This window comes from Nomascus leucogenys, chromosome 9 (assembly GCF_006542625.1).
Source record: "Nomascus leucogenys isolate Asia chromosome 9, Asia_NLE_v1, whole genome shotgun sequence".
NCBI classification, from domain to species: domain Eukaryota; kingdom Metazoa; phylum Chordata; class Mammalia; order Primates; family Hylobatidae; genus Nomascus; species Nomascus leucogenys.
Genome location: NC_044389.1, coordinates 52,590,319 through 52,609,788, shown reverse-complemented (window position 1 = coordinate 52,609,788; position 19,470 = coordinate 52,590,319). Strand labels below are relative to the sequence as shown.

Genomic DNA, 19,470 nt, shown 5'->3' with positions numbered 1-19,470 from the left:
AGGTGTTTTCCAGTTGACATGTTAGCATACAACCCAATGACTTCTATGGCAGGTCTTAGTAAACTGAGCAAAGTCTGATTGAGGGTCCTTGCTGTCTTATTTCTTTCCTTATTGACTTCTCTTTCTTCACTCCAATAAGTTTATTCTTTTGAAAGTTAACCATAGTCATGTTATTATTTGTCAGTGAGTGAATAAGGGATTCTACCTTCCCAGTCTCTCTTCCCAGGCCTCTTCTTTCTCATCTTTTCCTTAACTTTTCTCCCTCCTTTTTCCCCAACCCCTGACGGCAGACTTAGGAATTTGAATATGAGCCAAATAATTTAAAAAATAACAACAGGATATTTCTACATCTCTATGAATGAACATGACTCTTTGTGGTTACTGCAGCTGCAGGTATGTATTTATATCTACATTAATTATTGCATCATGAACTTCATGAAACCAAGCCCCCAAATTAATCTCCACCTCCTTCTCTGGCATTCAGGATATAAACTCACCAGAAACATTCCAAATGCAGAAGTGGTTCTCATCTTTTTTTGCAGCTTAAGATCTGCCTTTGTATTTGAAGAGATCTAAACTAGATCAACTTCTTTCACAGGATCAGCTAAACAGGTTGTACATTTTTATTATTAATATCAATACTTAGATTTTAGATATATAAAATACAGAATGCAAATTATATACTACAAAGCTGTTAAAAATAAAATATACAAAGACAAAAGTCTTCATTGATACTTTAATTAATGATGTAAAGCATTTAAAACCTTTTAAAATAATTTGTTGTTAAAAATAATATTTTACATTTATGTAGTATTTTGTTGCATATTGCTTTAGTGTAAAATTACAGTAGCATTGCTATCTTAAAAGTGCTGAATGCTGGACATGTTCTCCATTTTACCAATGAGAAAATAAAGCAAGCAGGGTAGAAGGAGGTAGAATAGAGATTGACTTTTAGTTTTGTGCTCCTGTGATAAGGGGTCTTGCAAATAGGGGCTTTACTTTCATGTAAGAAACTTCAGATAAATATGACAGAAATCCAAAGTCCTTGGTAAATAATTAATATGTAGGTCATTGACATATATTGCCTTTTGAATCTGTGAATCCTTACTTAGTAGAAACTAGAGAGTTCCTTGATCTAATAATTGAACTTAACAAATATTTCTGAACATCTGCTTTGTGTCATAGTGCTGGACACTGGGATAGAAAGATGTACAAAAGTCACTTTGCCCTCATACAGGTAAATCTAAGAGAGTAGGGACTATGAGAACCCTATGTATCTGCATCCACCATAGTATTCTAGCACTGACTACACAGCCTAGGAACAGGGTAAGCATTCACACAGGGAGTATTTGCTGGATAAAAGGCAGGTTGGAAGATGCAGGAGGGGAGTATGCAGAAAGGAAGGAAGAAAGAGAGGAAGGAGAGAGGGAAGGAAAAACACTTTCTGAGTTTAATTGAATTTATAAATCATATTTTTAACAATTTTTATTGATGTTTATTTCTGAACAACTGACCTACATACTCAGGATACAAAATTGACAATTTCTAACTGAAATAGATCTTTTGAGAGAATGGGGATCACATAGGAAGTAAATCCATACATTGTAATATGAGACAATTTACCAAAAGGAATAGAATGAGAAAAGATATTTTACTACATGCCACCTACTTTGCCTCTCAGACCAAAATTGACTATGAAGGGGTAGCTGGAAGTCAGCCAACTACTTAATGATAAATCTACCACTCCCAGCTGACTATAAGCCAATTCTTACAAACTTGGCTGAACACCAAGAAAGTAATTCACATGAGTAAGCAAACCAATAGGCAGGATAAGCCTTGGTGCATTTTATACACATTTCTTCTAGTGAAAGATCTGTTTTTTGAGACTAAGGAGAAGGCCTGGGGAACAAGTGATTTATTGATAAGGCTAATTTGCATTTTGGAAATAGAAATCTCATATTTTGGTGACATTACATCTGATATGCTGTAGAGGAAGGTTTTTTAAAAGTTGAGATTGTCCTAAGGGCTGGGGCAATTTGTGTGTGTAGAACTTATCAGGCAGGTTTTTGGGCAAACATGAACAGGAGGACGATCTAGAAAGGCTAATGTCAGGAAAGACAAAATGTGTTGGGAAGCTACGTCAGAAACTTGAAATAAGCTAAGTTTGGCAGTTGAAAAAACAAGATACTAAAGGAATTTGAAAGCTAATGAAAGAAAGTATGCCTAATTAAAAATTCTGTTAGTACCCTTGAACATGAAATAGATTGTCATGGGATCAGGAGATGAATTAGGAAATGATAACCATCTTGCTTAACCTTATCATTTTTTAGCCAAGCCATTCATTGGGAGTATCCACTACCTTATTGATCAAATGGGGAAAAAAGTAATTTTAAAGGTCACAGAGGAATCCTTTATACCTCAAGATTCCATTTCTTTGATATAACCATTACAGTGTCATTAATTTCATCTTCTTTTCTTTTAAATACATTCACCAAGCATTTGGTTTATTTTTAAAAAATGATACATATTCAGGAAATCAAAAATTTCTGACTTAGATACCCGGCAATAATAATCAAATGTAATGATCTTTATTGTTATTTGACATATACATAATTGGATAAGTTGCTAAAATATTGTAATTCTGGACCTCTTTGTCTTTTTATATGCCCTAGCAATTCTGAAAGAAATTGAAGGCTCTGTGGTTTTTATTTATCACAGAATAAATATAATTGAGTATATCCACATTTTTATTTAGTTTTAAGCATTTTACTTCATAATCACTTGTGCTTTCCTATCATTTTATGTGTTAGACATCTTTCTAATACAGTTAAAACCTCTCTATATAGCAAAACTATTTAATACGCAACTTTACTATGTTTTTGCCCCATATGTGCAACAACTAAGAAGTGCTAGAGATGTCGGAGGGTCCGTTATATACACAGTTGTTAATGGTGAAATGTTGTTAAGTACGTACAAAGAATAAAGCAGAGTTTTTTTTTTCAGTGTACCACAATGAATTCTGAACTTGACTATTATGAAAACTTTGAAGAAGTCCATGGGATTCTAATGTATAAAGATTTTGTCAAATATTGGGATAATGTGGAAGCATTCCAGGCAAGACCAGATGATCTTGTCATTGCCACCTACCCTAAATCTGGTAAATCTCTTTGTTGTTCTTTTTTCACCTAAAAATAATAAACACACTGTAAATGGTAAATATTAAGGTGTTCGTGTTGTACACCCTCATTCTCTATATTAAGAACAGATGCGGTAGTTTTGATATAGACATAGAAAAGGTAGCTCTATTCCATGACCACAATTTTTACCTATAACTTGAATAGCACATTGACAAATGGATGTTGTTGAGCACAGTTAGAAACTTACATAATATATACTAATGAACCTGTATTCATCCCATAATAAAAATTTAAAACTACCAACTGTTTACCTTATGTCATTAATGTTGTTGTATATACGGAGTATGACCACCACTTTTTACAGATACTCTAAAACTCTCTTTCAGCTCACCAGCTCTTTAAGTCTATCTACAAAACTCCAGTTTTAAGCATAGTTCTGGAGTTTTACAACTATAGACTTAGAAATTAGTCCGAATTCATATTTCTTCATCTGGTTGTTCCATTTACCACTTAAAAATAAAGCCAAACACACTAAGTATGCCCGTGGTTATATTGACCCTAAATCTGCTTCTTTATTTTCTTCCCTATTGGAATAAATGGCAGCACAATACCAGTCATCTGAAGAGGAAACCCGTGAGCTATTCCAGTTTCAATCCCTCTGGCTTATTCATCTGGCATTTGGAATCAGTCAAAATGTTTTGGTCATTTAGTCTGGTAGATAGGTCTCACAGTCGGCCTCTTAACAGGTCTCTTGTCTCCCTTTCTATTGATCCCTCCTCCACTACTGTGTTTATTCTGGCACTAGAGAAATTCTTCTAAAACACAATCCTGATAATCTTGCTCTTCTGCTTAATATAATATATGTCAGTACCTTTCCGTGATTTTTATAAAAATAACTCGGACTCTTTAGTATGAACTACAAGGCTTGCTATCTGCTTGCCTGAGCCCCAACTCCTCTCTTCAGGTAGACCCTTTGATTTAGGTCTTATAGTCTATTTCCAATTATCTTCCTAACCACTATACCATTCTTAAGTACCAACTTTAGATTAAAAAGAGAGACTGGGCTTCTGCCTGGTAGAACTTTTTTTTTACCTCCCCCAAGTGGTGAATTTATGCCAGTAATTCTTAAGGCTAAGCTGGAGGATCACATCCTCTCAAAGGCATTTCTTGTCAAAATATCATGTCAGCAGCAACAACAGTAGCAGCAGAACACTGTGTTATAGATTTCTTCTTTGCAGTTATTTAAATCTCTGTGCCATATTATACAATAGTATCTTAATAAAAACAAAATTTATTGTAGCTATTGAACAATGTCACTGACTTCAAAAGGCCTTTAGCTCCCTAAGGACAGGATCCAGATTTATCCTTTGCTAAGTTTTCTGACCTAGGACCCAACGTGAGACATAATATACCATCAGTAGAGTTTTTGATGGGAAGCATGCTTATTCAAGTCTTCTTACTTTTTAGATGTAAAAATTAAAGTCCAAAACTGTTATCAGTTTGCACAATGTCATAATTCATCACGAACAAATTTGGACACAGGTCTCAGGTGTGTTTTACTATAACATTTATCTTTATCTCTTGAGGTTATTTTTGTGTCCTAAACATAAAATATTATACAAAATATTTCCTGAGTCTGTGGCTATTCAGACACCTTTTAAATAGTATTGCATTGGTATCTTCCAACTTTTTCCATCCGTAAATCCAGCACTAATGTCATCAACTCTACATGGTCAGCAGGAGACTCAGGTTTATTTAATTTTTACAGGTACAACCTGGGTTAGTGAAATTGTGTATATGATCTATAAAGAGGGTGATGTGGAAAAGTGCAAAGAAGACGTAATTTTTAATCGAATACCTTTCCTGGAATGCAGAAAAGAAAACCTCGTGAATGGTAACATTCAAGTTGATTTTAAAAACTATTTGCACATATTCTAAGATGTGTATGTATACAGTACAAGCAACGAGATTATAAGCAAGAATGGCAATTAGTATCAGGTCTTCTACATAAGACAGCATATAAATTTAAATTTAAATTTAAATTTAAATCTTGACAGGCTTTGCAGTATAGCATGTGTACAGCAAGTGTCTGGAATAGAGTGAATAAGGACAATTCTTATATGCCTTCAGCAGAGTTTAGTAGTATGTAAACATTTATTTATCTGTGGACTAAATGAGATGATATTTTAAATACTGAGAAAAATACCCATAAATTTTTCAATGATATATGCAAAAGTATATTTACCACAGATTCTTTTAATATTGTGGAAAATTGGAAACAACCTAAATGCTAATCAACAAAAGAATAGTTAAAGGTTGTATAATAACACTATAAAATCATTAAAATTTTTTGGAAGTTTCTTGAAATTGCAGTTTAAATATAATATTTTGAGAGAAAAAGACAATTAGAAGCTATCAAAATGTTCATCTGTGTGCATGGTAGTGGGATGGCTATAAATTTGAGAATATAAGTAGATTTGTATAGAAGGTTGCTTGCCAAAATATTAATGATTTCTCTCAGGTGATGAAATTTTATTTCATTTTATATTTTTCTATGTAATTTTCTCTATCTATATTTCTTTCATGGTAAGTATTATTATGAACACAATATAGAATCTTTTTTAATTTTTAATTTTTGTGAATATATATTAGATGTAAATATTAATGGGGTGCATGAGATGTTTTGATATAGGCATGCAATGCATAATAATTACACCACAGAAAATGCAGTGTCCATTCCCTCAAGAATTTATACTTCATGTTACATACAATCTAATTACAATATAGAATCTTAGAGTTACTTCTATTTTATAAATATCTATATAAATCCACATAAATAGTTATAATTTTTGAAGTTGCCTAACCTTTACTTTTTTAAAAATCAGGAGTAAAACAATTAGATGAGATGAATTCTCCTAGAATTGTGAAGACTCATTTGCCACCTGAACTTCTTCCTGCCTCATTTTGGGAAAAGAATTGTAAGGTAACCAGAGTCAAGTGTTCTCAAAACTTCATCCAACTCCAAGAAATGATAGAATGATCTCATCAGTTATACACACTTGTTTATTTATTCTTTCATTGAATCTATAGACATTTAACAAAGGTGGAATAAATACAGTCATTGTCAGAGAGCCTATGTTTTAATTCCAACTCTGTCTTTTGCCAGATGTGGTTCTAAAAAGTCCAGTTAGACTCCCTAAGCCTAAGTTTTTATATCTGTAGAAGAAAGATAATAACAACATCTTTTTCATGGAATTGTTATAAGGATTACATGATAATGCTTATAAAGTGCTTCACATAATTCCTAGCATATTGTAAACAATAAATAGTAGCTACTTTTGTATTTGTTGTTGTTACTAATTGTATTGAATCTCCTCCCTTTGCAAAATACTGTGCTTGGTGTTGTTAGGCATACAAATGAACCACAAAAAGGATAGGTCAGATAACTGTCGTATAATAACTATGTATTGAGTGCCTATTATGTGTTAGGGACATAACAGTAAGACACATGCAAGCTTGTCTTCATGGACACATAGTCCATTTGAGAAAAAGGACAGGTTAACAGACAAGACAAAAAGTATCATAGGTCAAGTAAGAGAGAGAATTCTAACTCAGACACTGGGGGTAGGCAAGGCATCCAGGAGCAACATATCAGCTGATATTTGAATGATGTGTAGGAGTGATGACAATTCAGGGATGATCTGAGGGGGCATCTGAAATCAGTTCAGTTTAGCTGGAAGATTAAGTGTACATATTGGCTAAATAAGTAAAGGGAGATTAGCTAGGAATGGATTGTAAGAAATACTGAAAGTCAAGTTAAGATGTTTGGACTCTGCCATTTTAATGGTAATGTGGAGTAATAGACATATTAAGCTGATGGTTTACACTATCAGTTTTGCTCTTTAAAAATAATATTATACATGACCTCAAAATACAGGGAAAACATGAAATCTGAGACCACCAATTCTGTTCTTCAAGACCTTTCCCTCACCAGTGCTGTTCTTCAAGATCTTATAGTATTATTTGCAGTCATCACTAACAAAAAGGGGATATATCCCAGTCATTAAATACTTCCATTTTGTAATCTGTTACATGGCATATTTGACATTTCCTGGAGATCTACAGACAAAAATCAAAGATTGCCAGGTTAGTTTGTTTTTATCATTAGCAATCCTAGATAGACCATATATGTCCTGCTGAAGTCATTCCATGCATAAGGGCTGTCTCATTAATAAAGACCAGTTATGTACTTTCCAGGAGATGTGTCATTATTATTTTTTAAGAGATTTGACCAAGACACTTTTTTCCTTTGGAGGATAGTGGTGGACTTGCTGTTAACTCCTTACTTCTCAAATGGAGTACATACATTTATAATAGTCCAAGCCTTCACAAAGCTGCTTATTTTTCAGAGTTTATTAAAGACTAGGAGATAGTTGGAGGGATTCATGTTTGGAGTTATTTCCAGGGTGATTTACAGAGAAACAACAACAACAAAATAAAACAAATAGATAGAGGATATTTGTAAATATCCTTTATGCAAATAGATACAGGATATTTGGAATGATGGAGTAGAAACTATAAGTGATAAAGAGAAGAAAGTGAAAAAAAATAACAGGCTAGTAGATAATATAAATAACTGAGGCCAGTGGATTTGAGCCATTGGTGTGATTGTAGGAGAGGTATGTGGAATAACTGATGGGGAAGAAGGAAGAAGCGGGATTTCTTGGAAGAAAAGATTATGGCTCAGGATAATTCTTCAAAAGTGAAACCTTTATGGTGAAGGCAAGATTCAGTATTTGGTTACAAAAGTGGTTACAAAAGTCTGAAGTAACAGAAGTAATGATCAATGACTACATGAACTTAGAGAATCAAGTAGATCACACATACCAACAATAAAATTACACAGAATGATAAAAGAATTTGAATGGAGAGTGAAACCATGAGGCAGGTGTTCAAATCTTCAGTTAAAGCAAGGGAATGGCCACAAGCTTAGAAATGGCATCAGATAGGAGAGGTGTAAATTAGTTAGTTAAGTATCATAGGAATAGCATAGGGGTTTTTTTTTTATTATACTTCAAGTTTTAGGTTACATGTGCACAATGTGCAGGTTTGTTACATATGTATCCATGTGCCATGTTAGTGTGCTGCACCTATTAACTTGTCATTTACATTAGGTATATCTCCTAATGCTATCCCTCCCCGCTCCCCTACCCCACAACAGGCCCTGGTGTGTGATGTTCCCCTTCTTGTGTCCAAGTGTTCTCATTGTTCAATTCCCACCTATGAGTGAGAACATGCAGTGTTTGGTTTTTTGTCCTTGAGATAGTTTGCTGAGAATGATGGTTTCCAGTTTCATCCATGTCCCTACAAAGGACATGAACTCATTCTTTTTTATGGCTGCATAGTATTCCACGGTGTATATATGCCACATTTTCTTAATCCAGTCTATCATTGATGGACATTTGGGTTGGTTCCAAGTCTTTGCTATTGTGAATAGTGATGCAATAAACATACGTGTGCATGTGTCTTTATAGCAGCATGGTTTATAATCCTTTGGGTATATACCCAGTAATGGGATGGCTGGGTCAAATGATATTTCTAGTTCTAGATCCCTGAGGAATCGCCACACTGACTTCTACAATGATTGAACTAGTTTACAGTCCCACCAACAGTGTAAAAGAGTTCCTATTTCTCCACATCCTCTCCAGCACCTGTTGTTTCCTGACTTTTTAATGATTGCCATTCTAACTGGTGTGAGATGGTATCTCATTGCAGTTTTGATTTGGATTTCTCTGATGCCCAGTGATGCTGAGCATTTTTTCATGTGTCTTTTGGCTGCATAAATGTCTTCTCTTGAGAAGTGTCTGTTCATGTCCTTCGCCCACTTTCTGATGGGGTTGTTTGTTTTTTTCTTGTAAATTTGTTTGAGTTTTTTGTAGATTCTGGATATTAGCCCTTTGTCAGATGAGTAGATTGCAAAAATTTTCTCCCATTCTGTAGGTTGCCTGTTCACTCTGATGGTAGTTTCTTTTTCTGTGCAGAAGCTCTTTAGTTTAATTAGATGCCATTCGTCAATTTTGGCTTTGCAAGGACTTCATGCCTAAAACACCAAAAGCAATGGCAACAAAAAGAATAGGGGTCTTTAAAATGCAGAATTTTTAAGATCGATTACAATCACAAGTGAATCATTGGGAAACTGGTAACTTTGACTCAAGAGAGTTGCAGTGCAAGTCATATCTTCAGGAAAGAGCTAGATTTCTCTTGAGGACAGAAAAATGAGCATGTACAGTAAAAACTTTGGGATATTGTTGAATAAGATCTGCCAAAATAAAGAATATAAACTAATAGAAGTTTAGGGAAAGAGAAGTCACTCTTTTTTTCTATCTGGGAAAATAAAAAGCCTCATGGAGGACCTGAAGGCAAGCTATAAAATATGGATAGCATTTCGAGAAACAGAAAACATTCAAGAAAGAGAGACTAGAACAAAGAAGACAAGGGGTGAAAATTCTGAAGTAAATTAATGCATACAGTGGCAAAGGGTTCCATTCAGCTAATAGATGAAAAGAACTAGGAAGAGTTATAAGTAAGATTGGAAAAGTTCAATATGGCTGATGATGGATTTTATATAAAAAATGTTCACTTTTATTCTGCAGTTTTTAGAGGCTTTTACAAGAGGGCTATAAAATGAGAGCTATACATCTTAGAATAAGCTAGATTTCTACAAAATTGTTAGAAAATGTCATCAGTAAGACAATTTAGTAGCTTTAGTCGTATTCTATAAACAGTGGATACTCAACAGCATCCTTTCATTACATTGCTTAGGTGCCTGAGGGCCTAAGTAGAAGCCCATAAGGATACTGGACTTTACTTTCACAGATCTTTTCGTGTAACATTGAGTATCAGACCTAGAGTAGGCCACAGATGATCTAACACAAATCATTTGTTTAGTAAAGAAAATATTTAGGTCAAAAATTACTGGTACTGTTTATTCTTCATGCCAAAACTAGAAACTAAAACCACAGTTTTCTGAAAACTAATTAATCGGTATTTCTTCTGCATGTAAAATGGAAACTAACAAGGTGTTGGCAGAGATTATATTTTCAATGAGATCAATGTGCATCTAAACAGAACCTCATAAACATGTTTTTTTTTCCTGTAATATTGAAAGTGAAGAGACCTCAGAACTATTTTTTTAATTATGTAGAGTGATGGTGTAGTATAAAGACCAGAGCACTGTATAGTTGACTGAATGATATGCCAAATGGTTTACTCTCATTGATTTACTCTCAATGCTATATTACTACTAAATTTCAGCTTAATCTCTTCACTAATACATTGAGACTAATAAATAATGTAACCGGCTTAATTTATACTGATAAAATTTACAATACTCAAATGAGGTATTATGTGTGAAAATGGCATAATAATGTTATTCTGCTTGTAGTGAGAACAAACAGAACAACACTACAAAAACCACAGTCACCTCAGGTTATTGAAGACGTCTTTATAAATAATTGTACGTTTTATGTATTTTGTAAAATTAATATGTATTATGTTTATATTTGAAAACATAAATCCTTTTTTAAAAAATCTTGATGAGACTGTTTGAAAAAAATGTTAAGTGGTTTAATATACAATTTCATCCTCTTAGGTAATCTATGTTTGCCGGAATGCAAAGGATGTGGCCGTTTCCTTTTATTATTTCTTTCTAATGGTGGCTGGTCATCCAAATCCTGGATCCTTTCCAGAGTTTGTGGAGAAATTCATGCAAGGAGAGGGTAGGAGCAGCTTCTTTACACTGAATTTTTCTCAAGGTGATATAAGACAAATGCCATCTCCAAGTAAAAGTTTTTATCTGTTCTGGTATGCTTTCTTCCCTGATTCATAGTTAAAACACAGAAATTCTAAAGGCGCCTGGAGGTTTAGAGCAAGCATACTGTGTCCAGATGTAGATGGCAAATTGCAGAATCTGAGCACTCTGGTCCAACACCTAAAAATAAATATATAGAAGTATGTCTGGGGGCTGGGGGTAGTAATTTTACTCTCCAAGATTGAGACTCAGTGTCTGATTTTCTGCCTTGTCTCTTTTTAGTAGAAAACAATGTTTTACACCTAATTATTACAACTCTATTGAACAATGGGTTGGGGAGAGATTAGAGAAGAGAGAATGTTCACTTATTTCCAATAAAATTGCCAGGTTCTATATGAATATGGATTTCGCAAAGAAGTTTAACTATCTGCAAAACTCTTCCTCATTCTACCTAGAGTGCGATCTGAATATTTTAACCAGATTTCTCAAATTTGTTGAGAGTTCCTTGAGCAGATATTCTGGAAAATTTTTCGTTTTTATTAAACACTTTGACTAAAGTGTTTAGATTTGAGGAAGAAAGGGCGCCGGATAGTCTAGTATTCACTAAAGAAGGCCATTCTGATCATGTAGTAACAATTACAAAGAAAAATAATAATGTGTTTTCATATCCACTGATGATAATATTGACTCAAGACAAGTAGGGTATATGTGCTTTGTGTTTGTTGCTACATTTTGGGAAAATTTTTGCTAAAGCATAATGAGTAAAATATATACCTTAAGATTGTCAAGACCTCCACTGTAGGGCAGAGAAATATAATTTTCTATCACTACAAAGGGAGAAATAAGATCACTATAAATTTCACTGTATAACATTTTCCGTAAAGAAAAATTCCCTAATGGAGTCGAAGAACAGAGGAGGTATACAATGACTTCAGGCAAAGCAGAACCTTTTGACTCACACAACATTATATTATTTTGTCAGCTTTATATTTTATGAAACATTTTTAGTATGAGTGAGGGAAGAGAAAGAAAAAGGAAGAGACAGCATTTGGTTATATTACATCAATCATTTCTAAAATCTAATTTCCTGGAGTGAGAATGACACTAAGGATACCTAGGAGAACACTCCTTCCCATGTAAACTAATAGTGTAATAAATATTCATATAGTTACTAGTTTTAGTTGCCAAATCTAGTTTGTAAATGGTAAATGTGAGACCGGAACTATATTCTTCTGATTATCAGACCACTGATAGTTTCACTAGTTCAACTCCCTCCACTAACAATTTGATTTTACACACACACATACACACACACACACACACCAGTTTCAACAATTTTCTCATAAGCTTTAAATCAAATTGATGAGAGAACTTTCCCTGTTTTTCTGTCATAAACTATGTTATATGATGAAATTCACACTATTTTGACATACATAGATTATCTAACACACTTTGCCTCTCTTGCTGCAGAGAACTTTGCTTAAGATATACAGCTGATCTATTCTAATTTCATGATCATCTATTTATATTTATTTGTTGCTATTTTTGCTTGAACACTAGTTTTCAAGCAGTTTTAGAGATGACACCATTTTTACACTGTTTTTCTCTCTAATTTTAGTTCCTTACGGTTCCTGGTATAAACATGTAAAATCTTGGTGGGAAAAGGGAAAGAGTTCACGTGTACTATTTCTTTTCTATGAAGACCTGAAAGAGGTAAGGAACTGGGAACACATAAGCAACTTGGTAATTTCTAAGATGTTAGCATTTGAAAATACTCTGGATACAAAAATATTCCTTTAAATAAATGATGACAGCCATCTCATAAATTTTTAAAAGGAAAGGACCAAAATAACACAGATACTTTAGCATAGATTTGAAGCTAACAAATAAAAATATTCTGAAAATAAATACATTTTAAACCAGAAGTCTCAAAAATTTCAAAGAAAAAATTTGAAAGAACTTGACTTCATGAAACAATAACACACGCACACAGACACACACACACAGACACACACATTCACACACAAGGAATCAACATGGGCAAGCAATTAACTGGTCTTCAAATGTGGAGATGTTGCAATTGTTAGATGGGTCCTATAAAATAACCATGCTTAATATGTTTAAATAAATAAAAGATGAAATTTTTAAAAATACAAAGAAACAAAAGCTATTAAAATTGACAGAGCAGATTTGAAAAAAATAGCCAAATAGAATTTCTAAAAATAATTAAAAAATAAATATGAAAAATTAAGAGATGGGTTCAATAATAGATTAGACATGGCTACATAGTGAATTATTGAAGCAAAAGATGGAGCTAAGGAAATTCTATAGAATGTAGCACAGTGAGATGAATAGGCTATTTGATGAAAAGTAATGGTTCTTACTAAGTATTAGCATTTAAAAAATAAAAATGTTTTTGGTATATAAGATATAGTGATAATGTCTCACATATATCAACTCAAACTTCCAGAAGAAGAGTGTAAAGAGAATGCTAAAATATCAATACACAAAATTTTTATGGCCTTAAAATTTTCTCATAATCTAATTTTTCCTCAGCTTTATTGTTAGTGTAATTCCAAATAAAAATCACTATGCGATACCTGTTTTATACCCACTACACAGATAACAATTTAAATATCTGACAATAACAAATATTAGAATGTGAATCAGTGAAAAGTAACACACTGTTGATCATAGTGTAGAAAGATACAAACACTGGAAACAACTTGTCATTATCTAGCAAAGGCAAACATGCACATAATTTAAGACCCTGAAATTCTACTCTTAGACATATACTCTAGAAAAACTCTGACTTGTGTACATTAGGTTAGAAATTCAATAATTTTCATAGTAGCATTCTTAATAACTGCAAAAATTGAAAACAACCCAGATATACATATACCAAAGAATCCATATATAATGTATTTTATTGTATTACAATTAGATATTATACTATAATGAAAGGAAATACACTTTAAAAACACACATCAGTTAGGTAAAATCAAACTATACGTTGTCCAGAGATTCATACCTAAGTTTGAAAACTATAAAGTAGAGCAGATAATAATTTGAAATTAGCAGTTTTTTTCCTTTTCTTTTCTTTCTTTCTTCTTTTTCTCCTTTTTTTTTTGATTGTTTTGTTTTTGTAGGATGGGAAGAGAGGTGAACGGAACTCAAAAGAAAAAAAAAAACTAAGAAAACTGTGAATGTTCTATTCCATAAGTTAAGTAGTAGGTAATAGGTGCTGCATATAGTTTTCCTCCTTAAATGAGATATATACATATAGCTCATAATTTTTAAAACATAGTAAACATAATCAGTTTCTTTATTAAGAGGTGAGAAATTTCCTCTATTTTCTTATCCTTTGCTATCACCAAAAAAGCAATGGATATCCATGTCTTATTCATATATTTGAATAAACATTAAAATCCTTTATGGTATTTCAGTAATTTTAGAGTTGTTTTTGGTGAACAATTATTTAAAATAAAATCATAAATAATATTTTATAAATTAAATTAGGTATTTATAGAATTTAACACTAGATCAAATTTGAATAAGAAAAGCAGTCATGATCTACAGTTTATTATATTATCCAATACTGTGTTCTGTAATTAGACTATGAATGACAGTGAATTTGAAGTACACAAACAAAGTTAGTTACTCCAACTGTCTTCCTCCACTTCAAATTGTCCATGTCTACTTACTCCCGATTTTGGCCAATAATAGCCATGTTTAGGTTTCCTCTATATTTGAATTAATAAGGCTAAGAATATACAAATTAATTTTTATTTGTTTCTACAATGTAACCAGTAGAAAGAAAACAAGACATTATCACTATATATATATATATACACACATATCTGTACATATAAAATAAAATTTTGTGTATATATTATATATATACACATACATGTGAGATGCCTATTTTACACCCATATATACACATAATCTTTTTTCTTGTGTCTTGAAACATCATCTTTCTTTAATTTTAATTTTTAATTTTTATGGGTACATAGTAGGTGTGTATATTTATGGGGTACATGACATATTTTTATATAGGCCACCATCTGTAATAATCACATCAGGGTAAATGAGGTGTTCATCGCCTAAAGCATTTATCATTTCTTCGTGTTACAAACATTCCAATGATAGTTTTTAATTATTTTAAAATGTACAATAAATTATTGTCGACTGTAGTCACCATGATATGGTATCAAATACTAAATCATTCTATCTAGCTCTATTTTTGTAATTATTAACAATCCCCACTTCTCTTTTGAGTAAGATAGACAAGTAAATAAAACATTACAAAAATACACGTGGCAAATTAGATTCATTTAAACAATTATGGGAGCAAAACAGGGTCATCTACCCAAAATTAGAATAGCCAAAGATATTATCCCAAATAAATTGGCAGATAAGCTGAAATCGAAAAGGCAAACTACAATTTATTGAGCAGAGAATTTAGAAACAGCATTTGATTGGCATAGAGAGAAATGTGCACTTGAATACACGTTGGGGTTAGTATTGCAAATAGTTGCACTGAGTGATATAGCTGAATAATGGGGTATATTATAGTAGTGGCACAGATATGGGGATGTTTGTAGCTATGGTGTATAGAGAACTGATGTTGCATTGTATTTGACCTTTTACACCTTTTCTTAATCTTTCTTGTTTCTTTGTTTCTCACTAATTACACCAATAAATTAGGAGAGAAATGAAAATTGCCTGTATATTTTTATCCCCCAAACTTGATTTTTCACAGGGGACTTTAGGTTTTGAGTATGATGTTTGTTTTCATAGATAACATCTATTAAGTGTGTTTATGCATCAAGGACTACAATAAGCATTCACAAACATCTCATTTAGTTTTTTGAATAATCTTAAAGTATCTTTTATAAACATTTTACGGATGAGGAAAATTATACCTAAAACAGCTTTTATAAAATTCCCCAAAAGTGTTTTTTTTTTCTCATTAGAAATCTAATTCTAATATCAGTAGGAGAAGAGAGAAAGGTTTGTTTTTTCTCTTTCGTTTAGATAGTGATTTATTCAGTTTTAGCAATTTTAGCAATTTAGTTCTCAAAACATTTTCTCTCCCTAGGATATCAGAAAAGAGGTGATAAAATTGATACATTTCCTGGAGAGGAAGCCATCAGAGGAGCTTGTGGACAAGATTATACATCATACTTCGTTCCAGGAGATGAAGAACAATCCATCCACGAATTACACAACACTGCCAGACGAAATTATGAACCAGAAAGTGTCGCCCTTCATGAGAAAGGGTGAGAAAAATGTGGTTTGCCTCGATACTAGAGGAAGTCACAAGGTGACATGGTTATAGGCAAAAATCTAGTGAGGTATTTTAATGCCTATGAACCCAGCTTAAGTTTTCTTCATCAGTCTCTCATATTTAAATACACTCTTTAAGTTACACTTCTATTATATTGCAATTACCTGTTGATTATTTAGTATATGCATCATATTATGTTAAAATAACTAGCAGACATCTCAATCTCAGCATTGGAAATAATATCACACCCTACTAGCTGTAATTTACCAAGCCTATGTGCCTCAGTGTTACAACATATATCATATAGTTCCTTTAAATTCTAACCAGAAATTCCGCAGAAAGATTTTATTCCTCTCTCTTTTTGAGTTGAAGAAATAAGTTTAGAATAGTTCGTCAACTTTTTTTTTAACAAGTAGCAAACACCTTTCAAGCGTAAATGGCAAAAAATAGAAATCCAAATATAGCTCTGTTTAGCAAAAAATATCAACATATAAGAAGAAAAAAATTCTATTTGGGGGGAGACACAGCCTGATGAGATATAGCCAGTTAACAAATTTAAAGGCATGTGAGATATTCAGATATTCAGAGCACTGGGACACCAGTCTATTTATATGTGAGGAAGCAGAAACAAACAGAATAGAATCAAATCTTGCTCTTTGAACCATACTGTCAGTGAGAGAGTCAGGGAATTTGTAAAATAACAAATCTGGCACTGGGGAAAGAAACAAAACAGAACAGAGATCCACTGAAAAGAGATTCAGTTCTCAAACTATATTTTAATTATGTACTCTTTTGATTATATGTTTCCTTTTTCAAAATTCCACATATAAATATTACAGAGGACTTAAAACAGTTGTCTTACTTGCAAACGATGACTTGCTGCTGTACCCTCAGAACCTATCTGATTTTTTTAGGACACACATTTTCTGTCTTCTGGTTTTTGGGTTATTTCAGTAGGAAAGTTTAGAGCTCCTTGAGCAAGAGGGCAAGTGAACTCTTGAATAGTTTAAAAAAGAAGGTGGGCCGGGCTTGGTGGCTCACACCTGTAATCTCAGCACTTTGGGAGGCCGAGATGGGCGGATCATGAGGTCAGGAGATTGAGACCATCCTGGCTAACACAGTGAAACCCCGTCTCTACTAAAAATACAAAAAATTAGCCGGGTGTGGTGGCGGGCACCTGTAGCCCCAGCTACTCGGGAGGTTGAGGCAGGAGAATGGTGTGAACCTGGGAGGTGGAGCTTGCAGTGAGCCGAGATAGCTGCACTGAACTCCAGCCTGGGCCACAGAGCGAGACTCTGTCTCAAAAAAAAAAAAAAGAAGAAAAAAACAAAAGAGAAGATGAATTCCTTCTGCAAGGTGAGTGTTGGAAGTATGTTGGAAAGCAAAACAGGAAAAGCCTGCTGGACTATTGTAATTACCCAGATGAGAAACACTCTCCGGCTGGCAGTAGCAGAAGTGTTTAAGAGGCAGTAGATATAAAGAAAGCCTGAATATAAATAATGAATTAGATGTGTGGTTAAGAGAATAACGTCCAGGCTTATGTGTAGATATCTGGTGTTGACACTACACAGGTCATTAAAATGTAAATGGAGAAAACACAATATGCTAAGGAATAAAATGAATTTATTTTTGAACTAATTGAATTTGAAAATTTGGACATTTTTCAGGTGGCAAAGTCATGTAGGCAGTTGTATATAAAGCATAAGTCTGGATTTTAGTGCTATCAGCATTAAGATGATATTTAACACCTTGAGAGTGGGTAAAACATGGATCTTATCCTGGGAGCCCCAACAACTGAGATGAAACTTGAGAAGAAAAATAAAGTAAACGGCCTAAGAAGAAAGAATCAGAGAATTAAATGTGTTGTTTTTTAAACCAATTAGGACAAATCCATCTTTGTAAGCCCAAAAAAGTATACATTAATGGGATACATTTCATTCCTAAAATTGAGAATTACAAGTATAATATTTGATTAGGTGTTAATGAAAGTGATGAAATTAGCAAACCTAATGATTCTTTTTTGAAGACTTAATATTTATTGCACTTTCTTTTTTGTTACAGGAATTATAGGAGACTGGAAAAATCACTTTACAGTAGCCCTGAATGAAAAATTTGATAAACATTATGAGCAGCAAATGAAGGAATCTACACTGAAGTTTCGAACTGAGATCTAAGAAGGGCTTTCTTTACTTAACATATCTGATATTAAAGATTTCTTTTCATTATTCTCCACTTTTTCTTATTTTAGATTGCTAGAAAAGACATAATCACGGATTATGTTGACATTTTCTTTTTAAATTTTTGTTTAACATTTTTTTTTTTTTTTTGAGACAGAGTCTCACTCTGTTGCCTAGGCTGGAGGACAGTGTCACAGTCATGGCTGATTGCAGCCTTGACCTCCTTGACTCAAGTGATCCTCCCACCTCAGCCTCCCAAGTAGCTAGGACTACAACCATGTGCAACCATGCTTGGCTAATTTTTTTTATGTTTTATTGTAGAGATGAGGTCTTACTATATTGTCCAGGCTGGTCTTGAATTCCTGGGCTCAAGCCTCCCAAGTAGCTGCAACAACAGGCACACACCACCATGATCAACTAATCTTATTTTTATTTTTTATATAGACAGGGGCTTGCTATAGTGTCCAGGCTGGTCTGAAACCCTTGAGCTCAAGTGATCTCCCCACACCAGCTTCCCGAAATACTGGGATTACAGGCGTGAGCCACCATGCCTGGCCCAGGTAACATGTTTATTGAGCTGTACATATATATGAGAAATAAGAAACTTTTTTTTTTCCTACTATCATCTCTTAAATTTTGTTTTCTTTTTCTTTTGCTTCCTCTTCTTCTTTTCTATTTTTTATAAATATCATGCACAACTATAACCTATGGGAATGATGTAGTAACACAGATTATTCATCTTATTAAAGTTGTATTAAAAATAAACATGCATTTCAAATTATTTTTGTGATTGATTTTCCATTTAGTAGGACATTAGTACATAATAAAAATGGTGCATGATCTTTGAAGACTCTAGAAGGAAGAATGAAATAATATATAAATAGGGGGCATAACTATAGCTATGATTTCCTGATTTCCTTCCTTATTTTCTTTTACTTTCTTTTTTTTTTTTTTTTCGAGACGGAGTCTCACTTTGTCTCCCAGGCTGGAGTGCAGTGGAAGGATCTCTGCTCACTGCAAGCTCCACCTCCCAGGTTCATGCCATTCTCCTGC

General features: G+C 33.3%; 1 protein-coding gene across 1 annotated transcript; it reads left to right on the top strand.

Annotated features, from left to right (window-relative positions):
* The first annotated feature begins 508 nt into the window (after positions 1 to 508).
* SULT1E1 (sulfotransferase family 1E member 1) lies at positions 509 to 19,198 on the top strand. Its single transcript, XM_003265694.2, has 8 exons — positions 509 to 612; positions 3,004 to 3,157; positions 4,906 to 5,031; positions 6,023 to 6,120; positions 10,789 to 10,915; positions 12,566 to 12,660; positions 16,052 to 16,232; positions 18,302 to 19,198. Exons 2-8 carry the CDS (start codon positions 3,013 to 3,015, stop codon positions 18,412 to 18,414), a joined length of 885 nt encoding a protein of 294 aa, XP_003265742.1. The 5' UTR covers positions 509 to 612; positions 3,004 to 3,012; the 3' UTR covers positions 18,415 to 19,198.
* Positions 19,199 to 19,470: the final 272 nt, after the last annotated feature.

Bases quoted from the DNA above. Each gene is read 5' to 3' on its own strand.
- SULT1E1 (XM_003265694.2), top strand. From the start codon at position 3,013: ATGAATTCTGAACTTGACTATTATGAAAACTTTGAAGAAGTCCATGGG. The intron at 6,121-10,788 runs GTAACCAGAGTC...TCATCCTCTTAG, and splicing joins TTTGGGAAAAGAATTGTAAG to GTAATCTATGTTTGCCGGAA. The intron at 12,661-16,051 runs GTAAGGAACTGG...TTCTCTCCCTAG, and splicing joins TCTATGAAGACCTGAAAGAG to GATATCAGAAAAGAGGTGAT.